General features: G+C 40.0%; 1 protein-coding gene across 1 annotated transcript in view; it reads left to right on the plus strand.

Annotated features, from left to right (window-relative positions):
• Positions 1–13,774, plus strand: part of ETFA (electron transfer flavoprotein subunit alpha) — a 122,504-nt gene that overhangs the window by 35,142 nt on the left and 73,588 nt on the right. The window contains exons 7-10 of the mRNA XM_058427197.1: positions 1,566–1,665; positions 3,031–3,141; positions 3,770–3,871; positions 5,682–5,750. Coding sequence (XP_058283180.1) covers positions 1,566–1,665; positions 3,031–3,141; positions 3,770–3,871; positions 5,682–5,750 — 382 coding nt within the window. The remainder of the gene's footprint in view (positions 1–1,565; positions 1,666–3,030; positions 3,142–3,769; positions 3,872–5,681; positions 5,751–13,774) is intronic.

Genomic DNA, 13,774 nt, shown 5'->3' on the forward strand with positions numbered 1-13,774 from the left:
AAGTACCATGGTAAAATTTCTTGAACATATGTTAAAACAAGGGATAATGAAAATACAAAAGACATTAAATTTTGAGCAATTTAGAAAGTTCTAAAACTTTTAAAAGAGGCAAAGTCTGTATAATATAAAATTTGTAAGATAATCTGTTCAGCCAAGTAACTATTTCAGTAATAATTCCTGAACGGTTAAAGAAGGTGGTTGAGGAGGAGGATTACTTACTGAAGCTAGCTTTAAATACTGACAAATATGGTTTTTAAACCAGATTAAGTAGGTGCTTCAGAGTGGGCATGGTGGCTCATGTCTGTAATCCCAGCACTTTGGGATGCCAAGGCAGGAGGATCAGTTGAGGCCAGGAATTTGAGACCAGCCTGGACAACAATGCAAGACCCCGCCTCTACAGAAAAAAACAAAACATAAACCAAAAAATGAGCTGGACGCGTTAGCGTGCGCCTGTAGTCCCAGCTACTCAGGAGGTGGAGGCAGAATAATCTCTTGAGCCCAGGAGTTCAAGGTTACAGTGAGCTACGATCACATCACTGCAAATTCAGCCTGGGTGACAGAATGAGACCCTGTTTCCAAAAAAAAAAAAAAAAAAAAAAAAAAAGAAGAAGAAGTAACTGAGACTTGGGGAACTGTGACTTTCCCAAGGATTCCTGCTACTGAGGACAAAGTTAGCACATGCATCTATTTCACTACAGGCACAAGAACACACCTTTATTTTATTTTTGTTGCTTTTTAAATATGTACTACACAGGCTGTTCTTCAGGTTAGTGTTATTCTTTTCCTTTTTTTTTTCTTTTGAGGCAGAGTCTCACTCTGTCACCGAGGCTGGAGTGCAGTGGTACTATCTCAGGCTCACTGCAACCTCCGCCTCCCAGGTTCAAGCAATTCTCATTCTCATGCCTCAGCCTCCTGAGTAGCTGTGACTACAGGCATACACTACCATCCCCGTCTAATTTTTTGTATTTTTAGTAGAGATGGTGTTTTACCATGTTGGCCACATTGGTCTCAAACTCCTGGCCTCAGGTGATCCTCAGCCTCCCAAAGTGCTGGGATTACAGGTGTCAGCCACTGTACCTGGCCTTACTCTCTTTTTTATGCAATATCAATTTAAACAAAAGGTGAAATGTCTGCTGTGAATTTTTTTCTTTTATATACATTGAGTAAATGTATACAAGCATAATCTTTACAGTATTTGAGAATTTTACCACCCTTATAAATTTGTTCTATCTTATCTAAATTCAATAATCCACAACTGTCACACTTGGTAGTTGATGTTTATTAAAGTAAATTTCATATCTCATAATTCAATATATTGCATTAAGGTGGCTTAATACTGTGAAACTCATAAAACTCTTAATGTAGTTAGAGTAATGGTAGGTATTCAATCTCAAAGGCTATTTAAAAAGCTGTGCTTGAAGTTGTGTATCCAAAGGTGCACACGAAATATAAAATACTTGAATTAAAATTTCTATAGAATATGCATTTAGAATATGTCATTACTGATCATTTATAGTCATCCATCACTATGTATGTGTGTAACTCACTGCTTATTTTGCTTTTAGAACCTTTTGCCCAGAGTAGCGGCCAAACTTGAGGTTGCCCCGATTTCTGACATCATTGCAATCAAGTCACCTGACACATTTGTGAGAACTATTTATGCAGGTGAGTACTCAAGGAAGATAATTAATCAACATGTTAAATTTTAGTGAAAAGCATAAATTAATCTTGAAGATAGAATTTTAAATCAAGCCATACAATTGCTTTAAGTGGACCATCTTAAAGGTTTCTGAGGAAAATTTTAGTCTAGAATTGCTGGTGGCCCTTGACATGGCATTCTCTCTGATGGATCGCAAGCACAATGATTTCCTGCCTGTTTATTCAGTTTGCAGAGTGATATTTTCCTAGTGGTCAATAAAAATTAGATTCACTATTTAATATATTTTGTAAGTGGTACCTGGAAAAGCAAAACTTAAAAAAAATTAGTATTCTCAATCTTTGCTGCTTCTACTTCATTTCCATCGGCATTAAGAAATTCATTTTAACCAGCTGCAGTGGCTCGTGCCTATAATCCCAGCACTTTGGCAGGCTGAGGTGGGAGGATTACTTGAACTCAGGAGTTCGAGGCTATCCTGGGCAACATAATAAGACCCCATCTCAAAAATAAATAAATAAATAAATTAGCTGGGCATGTTGGCATATGCCTGTAGTCACAGATACTTGGGAGGCTGAGGTGGGAGGACTGCTTGAGCCAGAAGGTCGAGGCTATGGTGAGTTGCGATCATGCCACAGCACTCCAGCCTGGGCAACAGAGCAAGACCCTGTCTCAAGAAAAAAAGAAAATAAATTCATTTCAGTGTCTCTTCAGTTGATTTTTTGCTTAGCACACTGGTCTCTAGCGGGGTCGGAGAAGGCAGTGAACTCTTCGTTTTTTTCCTGATTAAAGTTGTGTATTTCAGTATGAATGGCTAATTCTCAAATTAGATTTTTCATCTTCTATAATGTTTGAGGGAAAATATTTTGTCATGGTTTAGGTTACTGTTAATGTGATAGCTAATCCAGAGTGTCTCAAATCCTCTTAAAATCTTGGCACATCCATACCTGTTCTTTATGACCTATTGTGTTTTCAAGATATTCCTCCTTTAGCATGCATAGTAGCTACATTCTTACTAAGTTGTTGCAGCTCATAGTTTTGAGTTACTGATTGTATTGTTTTTGGAGAAGGAAGCTTTGTTCATATTCCTTTTAGAGGTGTAGTGTACCTTCTTAGTGTGGATGCCTGTTCGAGTTTCTCCCTTCTAGGTGTGGTAGTACCTGTCCTGCTTTTAAAGACATCCAGGGCTATACAAATATCTACTGATATGTTTCTTCACCGTTATAGTTCACTTTTTCCTATACTTAATAGAGTTAGAAGACAACTGGTCAACAGTTATTTCTTGCCTTGTCTGTGAAGTAAATTCCAAGCATCAAAGGAATACTAGTTTTGTTGCCTTTTGTTGTTGCTTTTAAAAAATAGATTGTATGTTTCAGGAAATGCTCTATGTACAGTGAAGTGTGATGAGAAAGTGAAAGTGTTTTCTGTCCGTGGAACATCCTTTGAAGCTGCAGCAACAAGTGGCGGTAGTGCCAATTCAGAAAAGGGTGAGTGTTCATTTGGAGTTTTTTGGTTTTGTTTCTTACTTTTTTAATTCATAGACTGTATTATAATAAGAGATGACCTCTGCCTGCATTTCTAATGCATAGTATTTGAAAGTTCAATTTAAATGATATTCCCAAGCTTATACAAAAATAATAAATATATATAACTTACATCTTTCTCACATTATCTTTGGTACTAGGATAGTTGCTTTGGTAGATCAAGGGAGTGGGAGACAGAGGATCTATTAAGATTAAGCTTTTTTACTCTTGTCACTGTTTCCTATTACATTTGGGTGATTCAGTATAACAGAAGAATGTAATAGGAAACGTGTGGAGGGTGTTACACTTTAACATATATAGTGTCTTATTTGAACCTCATAGAAAGTTATTCTATATTCAGACTCAGAGAATTGAATGATTTCTGGAGTCATACAGCTAATGTGGCAAAAGCTGGAATCTAGTCTCCTTAAGTCTTTCCATTATCAGAGAGTATTAATTAGGATCACCGAAAATTCACACTAATAAACTTAAATTTCATGGAATTATATACTTCTGTGTTTCTCTTGAAAATAATTATTGTTCTAGAACTTGAAATCATAGTCATTGTTTTATTATGTATTAATGTATGCAGCATCAAGTACTTCACCAGTGGAAATATCAGAGTGGCTTGACCAGAAATTAACAAAAAGTGATCGACCGGAGCTAACAGGTGCCAAAGTGGTGGTATCTGGTGGTAAGTGAAATACTAATCTTAAAAGATGTAAACTTAAAATATTTTGATTTTTTTTTTTTTTTAGTATTTGTTTTAGAAATACACAGATCTTTTTCAAATGTAGGAAGTTGGGAAGTTTGGGATATTATTCCCATTTAACCAATTAGGAAAATGAAATTATGAGCATAATACACAGTTTGGGGTTTCTGTTGCACACCTAGTCACTGGCACCAGGGGGAGCATGGTATAAATCTTATCTCCATAGCTTTGCCACTTGGTACCATCTTATTGATGGACTTCCATGTATTCTGCAGAGTATGGTTGGCTTCTGAATTATAGATAGAACTGGCTGGAATTTCAGGGCCATCTTGTGTATAATTCCTACCCTTCTTTCCACTTGGAAAGATTTCCAGAGTTGTCCATGTCTTTGTGTATACCTCTTTAAAAAGTTTCTTAACATTTAATATCAGAACTGTTAATATTGCATAAGACATGCTTATTTTTGTACATCATGCTCCTTGTCTTTAAAAACAATGATTTTTTTATGGCCCACTGACTAACTTTTTGAAAAAATAAGGATTGTTATGCTTTTTAAATCCTTGCAATTAAACATCCAACAAAATAATTAAGCTTTCAGCCTTCTATTGCAAGTATCATTGAGAAAAAAAATTTAATATTTTGAAGTGATATATCTGACTCGTTTTTTGTTTTCTTTTTTTCTTTTTGAGACGGAGTTTCGCTCTTGTTGCCTAGGCTGGAGTGCAATGGCACAATCTCTGCTCACTGCCACCTCCACCTCCCGGGTTCAAGCAATTCTGTCTCAGCCTCCCGAGTAGCTGGGATTACAGGCATGCGCCACTACGCCCAGCACGGTGACTCGCACCTGTAATCCCAGCACTTTGGGAAGCCGAGGTGGGTGGATCACCTGAGGTCAGGTGTTCGAGACCAGCCTGGCCAACATAGTGAAACCCCGTCTCTACTAAAAATACAAAAAATTAGCTGGGCATGGTGGTGGATGCCAGTAGTCCCAGCTACTCAGGAGGGTGAGGCAAGAGAATTGCTTGAACCTGGGAGGCAGAGGTTGCAGTGAGCCGAGATCACACCATTGCATTTCAGCCTGGGCAACAAGAGTGAAACTCTGTCTAAAAAATAAATAGAAAAATAAATAAATAAAAATAATAATTTTGTATTTTTAGTAGAGACAGAGTTTCTGCATGTTGGTCAGGCTGGTCTCGAAATCCTGACCTCAGGTGATCCGCCCACTTCAGCCTCCCAAAGTGTTGGGATTACAGGCATGAGCCACCGAGCTGGGCCCTGACTTGTTTATTCACTTATTTATTCAGGAAATGTATATTGGTTATTCTATGACAGGCTTATTGCCAAGTGCTGGAGAAACAGATGAAAAGGCAGAATGTTCTTCCTCTCGAGGAGTTTAAAGTCCTTGAGATGGCTCTCATTCAAATAATAACTTTATTCAGTCATTCAGAGAAATTTATTGAGCATCTATTATATGTAGAGTTTTGCTAAATATTGCAGATATGGCAGTGACCAAGATAGATATAGATCCTGAAATTAAAGAGTTTTTATTCTAGTGGGAAAAAAACTCATATTAATTACACAATTAGTTAACTAGTTAATCATAGTAGTGTTGAATGCTTTATAGAAGTATAGGAGTGTCAGAGGTCAGAAAAGGTTTTATAGAGGAGGTGACATGCTTAATATATGGCAGTTACATAGTATGAAAATTTACTCCAGTATATAAAATAGCAAAATTGTTCCAGAATGGATTTGATGTTTGCCTAATTTTTTTTTTTTCATCTTTTTAAATGAGGTCGAGGCTTGAAGAGTGGAGAGAACTTTAAGTTGTTATATGACTTGGCAGATCAACTACATGCTGCAGGTAAAGTTATTTTCCTTAGTAGAAAGATATTCCCTTTTTGTTGGAAATATTTTTTCTTCATTATTTCATTTTTGTGTAAGTCTTTCAACCCTACAAATTATTTTACTTTCTGGATTTTTCAGTTTTTCTCTCTGAACCAGTTTTTCTTAAGCCTCCAAGTAAATAGTGTATAGCATTCAGTGAGGAGAAGGCCTCCTAGTATCTCTTACATTTGCCTAATCTTAGTAGGTTTTTTTTCTTCACTTTAAAAATAATGAAATGGGCCAGGCGCAGTGACACACACCTGTAATCCTAGCACTTTAGGAGGCCGGGGCAGGAGGACTGCTTGAGTCCAGGAATTTGAGACCAGCCCTAGCAATGTAGTGAAACCCCATCTCTACAAAACATTTAAAAATTAGCCAGGCATATTGGTGTGTGCTTGTAGTCCCAGGTACTCAGGAGGCTGAGGTGGGAGGATTGCTTGAGCTTGAGAGGTGGAGGCAACAGTGCACTGTGGTCGTGCCACTGCATTCCAGCCTGGGCAACAGAGTGAGACCCTGTCTCAAAAATAATAAATAAAAGACAAAATAATGAAATGTTAGTTTCAGTGCCTACTTCAGATTCAGGAATACCCTGGTTTTTCATCTTTTTTTGGTGGTCTTAATATAACTCCTATACAAATAGAAATACATTTAAAGTTTTTAAGTTTGTAGTTAAAAATATAGAATTGTAGTTAACCATTTATAGGTAAGGCAGAACCTATTGCTAAAAGTACATTGATGAGAAGAGAGTGATGTTTTTTGAAAAACCAAAAAAATTTAAGCCGGGCACGATAGCATGTGTCTGTAATCCCAGATACTTGGGAGGCTGAGTTAGGAGGATTGCTTGAACCTAGGAGTTTGAGACCAGCCTAGGCAACATAATTGAGATCCTGTTTCGAAAAAAAATCTCTTTAAAGACATTTGATTATTTTTGAATTATACAATCACTACAACGAATATATATTAAAATGTCCCAATTCTGTCATCTCACCCTCCTTTTAAAACTTTTACGTATAACTTTCCAGGGTTTTCCTGTAACTTTCTGTGGTTTTCCTGTGCATTTCTATTACATAACATGTGTACCCATAGAAACAGTAATAGTTTTGTCAGAATAAAGGCATTATATTGACACTGTATAATCAGATGATAGTATTTCAGGGTTTATTTTCATTCATTCTTTGAACAAGTATTTATCAAGTGTCTGCCATATTCCAGGTACTATTTTAGGTGCTATTAGTTTATTTTGGCTACAGTAATAAGTTACTACAAACTTGGTGGCTTAAAGCAACAAAGTTTTTCCTCTCACAGCTTTGGAGGCCAGAGATATGTTGAAGTGTTAGCAGGGGCCATACTCCCTCTGGGAGCTCTAGGAGATAATCTGTTATTTTCCTCTTGCAGCTTCTGGTGGCTACCCTGATATTCCTGGGCTTGTGGCCACATCACTACAACCTCTGACTCTGTCTTCATATCATCTTCTCTGTGGGACTGCATTCAGTCTCCTTCTGTGTCCCTCTTATAAGGATACATGCCAGGTGTGGTGGCTCATATCTGTAATCCCAGCACTTTGGGAGGCCAAGGTGGGCGGATCACCTGAGGTCCAGAGTTCGAGACTAGCCTGGCCAACATGGTGAAACCCCATCTGTACCAAAAATATAAAAATTAGTTTGGTGTGGTGGTGCACACCTGTAATCCCAGCTACTTGTGAGGCCGAGGCAGGAGAATTCCTTGAACCTAGAAGGCAGAGGTTGCAGTGAGCTGAGATTGTGCCACTGTACTCCAGTCTAGATAACAGAGTGAGACTCCGTCTCAAAAAAAAAAAAAAAAAAAAAAAAAAAAGGATACGTGTAATGGCATTTAGGGCCCATGTAGCTAATCCAGGATAAACTCCCTCTCAAGATCCTTAGCTTTATATGTATCTGCTGCCACGTAGGTAATATTCACAGGTTCTGGAGATTAGGATGTGAATATGTCATTGGAGGGGCCATTTTCTTGCCTACTACAGACACTTAACACCATAAATTAATAAATAATATAATATGGGCCAGGCGTGGTGGCTTACACCTGTAATCACCTGAGGTCAGGAGTTTGAGACCAGCCTGGCCAACATGGGGAAACCCCGTCTCTACTAAAAAATACAAAAATTAGCTGGGCGCGGTGGTACGTGCCTATAGTCCCAGCTACTTGGGAGGCTAAGGCAGCAGAAATGCTTGAACCTGGGAGGCAGAGGTTGCAGTGAGCAGAAATCATGTCACTGCACCCTAGCCTGGGCAACAGGGCGAGACTCTGTCTCAAAAAAAAAAACAACAACAACAAAAAAACAAAAACAAAAAGTTAGAGGGTCGTAAGTGTTAGGGAGACTAATAGAATGGGTAATGGTGGGTGGAGAATTGGAGGGGAATATTGAAGTTTAAAATAAGATAGCCAGATTTGGCCTTAATGAGAAAGAGACATCTGGCTGGGTGTGGTGGCTTATGCCTGGAATCCCAGCACTTTGGGAGGCCAAGGCAGGCGGATCACTTGAGGCCAGGAGTTCAAGACCAGTCTGGCCCACATGGTGAAACCCCACCTCTACTAAAAATATAAAAATTAGCTAGGTGGGTGGATTACTTGAGGCCAAGAATTCAAGACCAGCCTGGCCCACATGGTGAAACCCCACCTCTACTAAAAATACAAAAATTAGCTGGGTGTGGTGGCGCACACCTGTAGTCCTAGCTACTCAGGAGGCTGAGGCGGGAGGATAGTTTGAACCATGAGGTGGAGGTTGCAGTGAGCTAAGATTGTGCCACTGCACTCCGGCATGGGTGACAGATACACTGTCTGGAAAAAAAAAAAATTTGACATCTGAACAAAGGTTTGAAGGAGGTGAGGAAGCAACCCATGAGGAAATCTGGGAGAGAGTGTTCCAGACCAGAGCAACTAGTAAAGTGCAAAGAGCCTGTCTAAGGCAGGAACACATCTGGCCTATTTGACGAATAGGAAGGAGGCCAATGTTGGAATGGAAAGTGCAAAAGAAAAAGTAGCAAGAGATAAAATTGGGAGGCAACACAAGACCAGATCACACAGGGCCTTATAGGACATTATAAAGAGATTGCTTTTTCTCTGAACGAAATGGGGAACCATTTCAAGGTTTGAGCAGAAGAATGACATGATCTAACACATTTTTAAAGGATCACTTTGGCTGCAGTTTTGTGAATAAGCTGTAGGGGGTAAGTACAGTAATGGGGAGATCAATTAGCAGGCTATATCAGTCATCTAGGTGGGAGATACTCATAGTTTGGACCAGGGTAGTTGCAGTTGATGTGGGGAGAAATTGTCAGTTTTGAGATACATATTTGAAGGTAGAGCCATCAGGATTTCCTGACAGATTGGATGTGGATTATGAGAGAAAGTATTTGTCCTGGCGAGTGGTAGGATGGAGTTACAGTTAGCTGAGATAAGGAATATCTCGAGTGAAGCAGTTTCCAGGGAGAGATCAGGAGTTCAGTTTTGGGCATATTAACTTTTGAGATGTCTAATAACAGACATCTGAGTAGACATGTCAATTAAGCAGTTGGTATAGGAATGTGAAGTTCCATGGAGAAGTTGGGGCTAGAGATACATATTTGGGAATCAGTTCATTTGAATGATATTGAAAGCCATGAGACTGGATGAAATTACCAAGGGAGGGAGTATAGATAAAAAAGAGGTCCCAGGCCAGGTGCAGTGGTGTGAGCCTGTAGTCCCTGCTACTCAGGAGGCTGAGGCAGGAGGATCTCTTGAGCCCAGGAGTTTGAGGCTGTATTGTGTTATGATTGTGCCTGTGAATAGCTACTGCATTACAGCCTGGGCAACAGAATGAGACTTTGTCTCTTAAGGAAAAAAAAAAAATCTCAGGACTAAGCCATAAACACTGTATGATTAAGAGCTAAGAGAGAAAAGGAGAAAAGACCAAAAAGGAGTGGTAAGTTAGGCTAGATAACCAGGGCAGAGGCTATGTTTTGGAACCCAAGTGGAGTGTTTCATTGAGGGGGGAAAAAATTGATCAGCTATGACACACACTGCTAACAGGTCAAGGACGGTGAGGACTGAAGAATGACTGTTGGATTTAACCACTTAGACATCATTGGCCACTTTGAGCAGTTTCAGTGGAGTGATGGAAGCAAAAGTCTGATTAGAGTGGGTTTAAAAGAATAATCCTGGCCAGGTGCAGTGACTCACACCTGTAATCCCAATGCTTTGGGAGGCCAAAGTGGGAGGACTGCTTAAGCCTAGGAGTTTGAGACCAGCCTGGGCAACATGGCAAAACCCCGTCTCTACAAACAATACCAAAATTAGCCAGGCATGGTGGTATGCACCTGTGGTCCCAGCTGCTTGGGAGGCTGAGGCAGGAGAAATCACTTAAGCCCAGGAAGTTAAGGCTGCAGTGAGGTGTGATTGTGCCACTGCACTCCAGCCTGGGTGACAGAACAAGACCCTGTCTGAAAAAAGAAAATAAAAAATAAAAGGCATAGGTAGTGGTTACATGGTTGTCTTCACTGTATGATAATGCTCTTGAGCAGCACATTTGTCTTTTTCTGTATGTAGGTTATATTTTAATGAAAAGGTTTTTAGAGATAGAATGGGAGGGCTGGAGTTGGAGACAGTGAATGCAGATAACTTTTTAGAGGGATTTTGCTATATAGGGAAGCAGGGAAATGGATGGTAGCTAGAAGAGGAGTCTGGCCAACAGTGGGACTTCATAAAGCTGGGACAGGTAATAAGAGGCTTCTATGCTGATGGGAATGCTCCAGTAGAGAGGGAAAAGTAGTCATACTTTTTCTCTTCACTTTTTCCCCTTCCCTTCACATACTTTTTCACTTCACTCAAGGACATCACTCCAGTAATTCTTCCCAGAGGGAAAAGTCAGAACTACTGGAGTGATGTCCTTGAGTAGATAAGAGACAATGTGGACATAGCTGCAGGTGGTGGGTAGATGTGTTACTTGGAGCATGTGGAAATTCTCTTTTGATCCTTTCAATTTTTTTCAGTGAATAAGAAAGTCATCAGCTGAGAATGAGGATGCTAAAAAGGTATAGGAAGTTTGAAAAGAAGAAAATATATGAAATTATAGTTTAGGAAACAGTGAGCTAATGAAAGGACTGGGGAAACTTAGTATCACTGCCAGGAATTAAGGCTTATTTATTTAGAGGAAAATATACTTCACATGGTTGGATATTTGGATGTTTTTCTCCAGTAATGCTGAACTACAGGAGAAGAGCTATGGAAAAAGTGGAGAGGTTGCTTAATCAGCCAGAGAGGGAGGTTTTTCTGAGTGAGTGTGGTGATATAAGAGGAGAACAAGGAAGTTGAAGGCATAGCAAAGGAATGATTAGAATGATTGATCATAGAATTTAAGGTGGGCAAAAACAAGAGGACAATGGGGGAGAGTGAATAGAATTGTAGATTACAGTGGGGTCAGAGGAATGTTGGAGGTGAATGTCAGCTGGAAAGAGGAGGTCAGAAAGACGCTGAAAATTGAGAGTATTAAGCAATCTTGGTAAAGAAAATATCTAGGATATGATCATGGGTGTGGCTGAGGTAGGGTGGTGGGCAAGCTCACTGGAGGAGAGTTGTTCAAATCTCCAAGTGTCGAAATCTCCAGGAATTAAGATAAGACTAGTGTAGGTCTTTTGGTTTCCAGTTTGACATATAAGAAGCTTGAAGTCACCATTCTGTCCTAACAACAAGTAAAAAACTGAACAAACCAAAGAATCAAAACTCATCTTAGATCATAGGAGAAGCGAGGTTGCATGGCAAACTGCTGTCCCCCAAACTGGAGAGACCAACAAGCAAATACAGATAATCACAACTTCCCAGAGCAGAAACCCAAAAGTAGCAACCTCCACAGGAGCTGGTGGTGGGGTAGGGGGACTCGAAGTCTTGTTGATGAATTGCTGGAGGTTCTGTGTTAAAAACTCCAGGTGGGTAGGGCACGGTGGCTCATGCCTGTAATCCCAGCACTTTGGGAGGATGAGGTGGGCAGATCACTTGAGGCCAGGAGTTCGAGACCAGCCTGGCCAACTTAGTGAAACCCCATCTCTACTAAAAATACAAAAATTAGTCGGGCATGGCGGCACGCACCTGTAGTCTCAGCTACTTGGGAGGCTGAGGCAGAAGAATCGCTTGAACCCTGGAGATGGAGGTTGCAGTGGGCCAAGATCGTACCACTGTACTCCAGCCTGGGCGACAGAGTGAGACTCTGGTTTTTTGTTTTTTGTTTTTGACAAAAAACTCCAGGGGTATCCAGTGTGGGGTCCCAAAATTTTTGTGAGTTTTACCTTCAGGAGCTCTTCCACATGGTGAAAATTAGAGAAAAATCACCTCATGCTTCGGACAAGGGGAGGGGAAAGGGAACCATTTTAAAATATGCCAAAGCATTCTGTTCTTCTTAACAAGGTCTGATCTCCTTCAGGAGGAACTGTTTAAGCAGAAATTAATTTGCTGGGGCTTTATCAGAGCCTAACTGACCTGAGGAAAGGTAAATACTCAACTTCAGCCATTCTAGCCATCCTTTCCCACCTAAGGGAGAGAGAGGAACTGAGAAGGATATGTAAAGTTCACAGTCTCAATATGGTCTTATTGAGGTATGGTCTTAGTAAAAGACCAAGACCTCACCATAGGACTGTAGAATGCTTCCTTTCCCCCAACACCTTACCACCATGTAATAAAGGCTTATTGACAGCACTTCCTTTTACCCGTGTACATCGTGTCTGGCTATCAAGAAAATATTGCAAGATATACTAAAAGGTAAAAGACAGTTTGAAGAGACAGAGAAAGCATCAGAACCAGACTCAGCTGGAATAATCAGACTGGAAATTTAAATAATATCTGACTGAGGATTTCCCCACATTAATGTCAGATACCAATCCACAGATCTAGGAAGCTGAGAGAACACCAACTATGATAAATGCCAGAAGAACTTCACCTAGGCCTATCATTTGCAAACTACAGAAAATAAAAAATAACAAATACTGAAAGAAGCCAGAGGAAAAAATCCACCATACCTATACAAGAGCAAAGATAATAATTAGATCTGATCTCTTTTCAGAAACCATGCAAGCAGAAGAGAGTGTAGTAAAATGTTTAAAGTGCTGATTTTTTTTTTTTTGAGACGGAGTCTCGCTGTTGCCCAGGCTGGAGTGCAGTGGCGTGATCTTGGCTCACTGCAAGCTCCGCCTCCCGGGTTCACGCCATTCTTCTGCCTCAGCCTCCCAAGTAGCTGGGACTACAGGCGCCCGGCACCGCGCCCAGCTAATTTTTTGTATTTTTTTTTTTAGTAGAGACGGGGTTTCACCGTGGTCTCGATCTCCTGACCTCGTGATCCACCCACCTCGGCCTCCCAAAGTGCTGGGATTACAGGCGTGAGCCACTGCGCCCGGCCTAAAGTGCTGATTTTATACCCTGTGAAATTATCCTTTAAAAATGAAAGAGATAAAGACTTTCTCAGACAAAAATTGGCAGAATATGTCATAGACTTGCAAGAAATGTTAAAAGTTCTTTTAGAGAGAAGGAAATGACAGAGGTCAAAAACTCTGATGTATATAAAGCAAGTGAGAGCATTGAATGAGTGAAGGTAAAATAAGTTTTATTTTTCTTAATCTAATAGGTAACAGTTTAAAATAATAACATTGTATTCAATTACATATGCTCGTGTATTGCAATTACTTATGTGCTCATGTATAAGTGAAATGAATCACAATGTAAGAAACAGGAGATAGGGATTAGGATTATCTTGTTATTTTTTTTTTTTTTATTATACTTTAGGGTTTTAGGGTACATGTGCACAATGTGCAGGTTTGTTACATATGTATCCATGTGCCATGTTGATTTCCTGCACCCATTAACTCGTCATTTAGCATTAGGTGTATCTCCTAATGCTGTCCCTCCCCCCTCCCCCCACCCCACAACAGTCCCCGGAGTGTGATGTTCCCCTTCCTGTGTCCATGAGTTCTCATTGTTCAATTCCCACCTATGAGTGAGAACATG

Source organism: Hylobates moloch, unplaced genomic scaffold (assembly GCF_009828535.3).
Source record: "Hylobates moloch isolate HMO894 unplaced genomic scaffold, HMol_V3 SCAFFOLD_14, whole genome shotgun sequence".
Classification (NCBI taxonomy): domain Eukaryota; kingdom Metazoa; phylum Chordata; class Mammalia; order Primates; family Hylobatidae; genus Hylobates; species Hylobates moloch.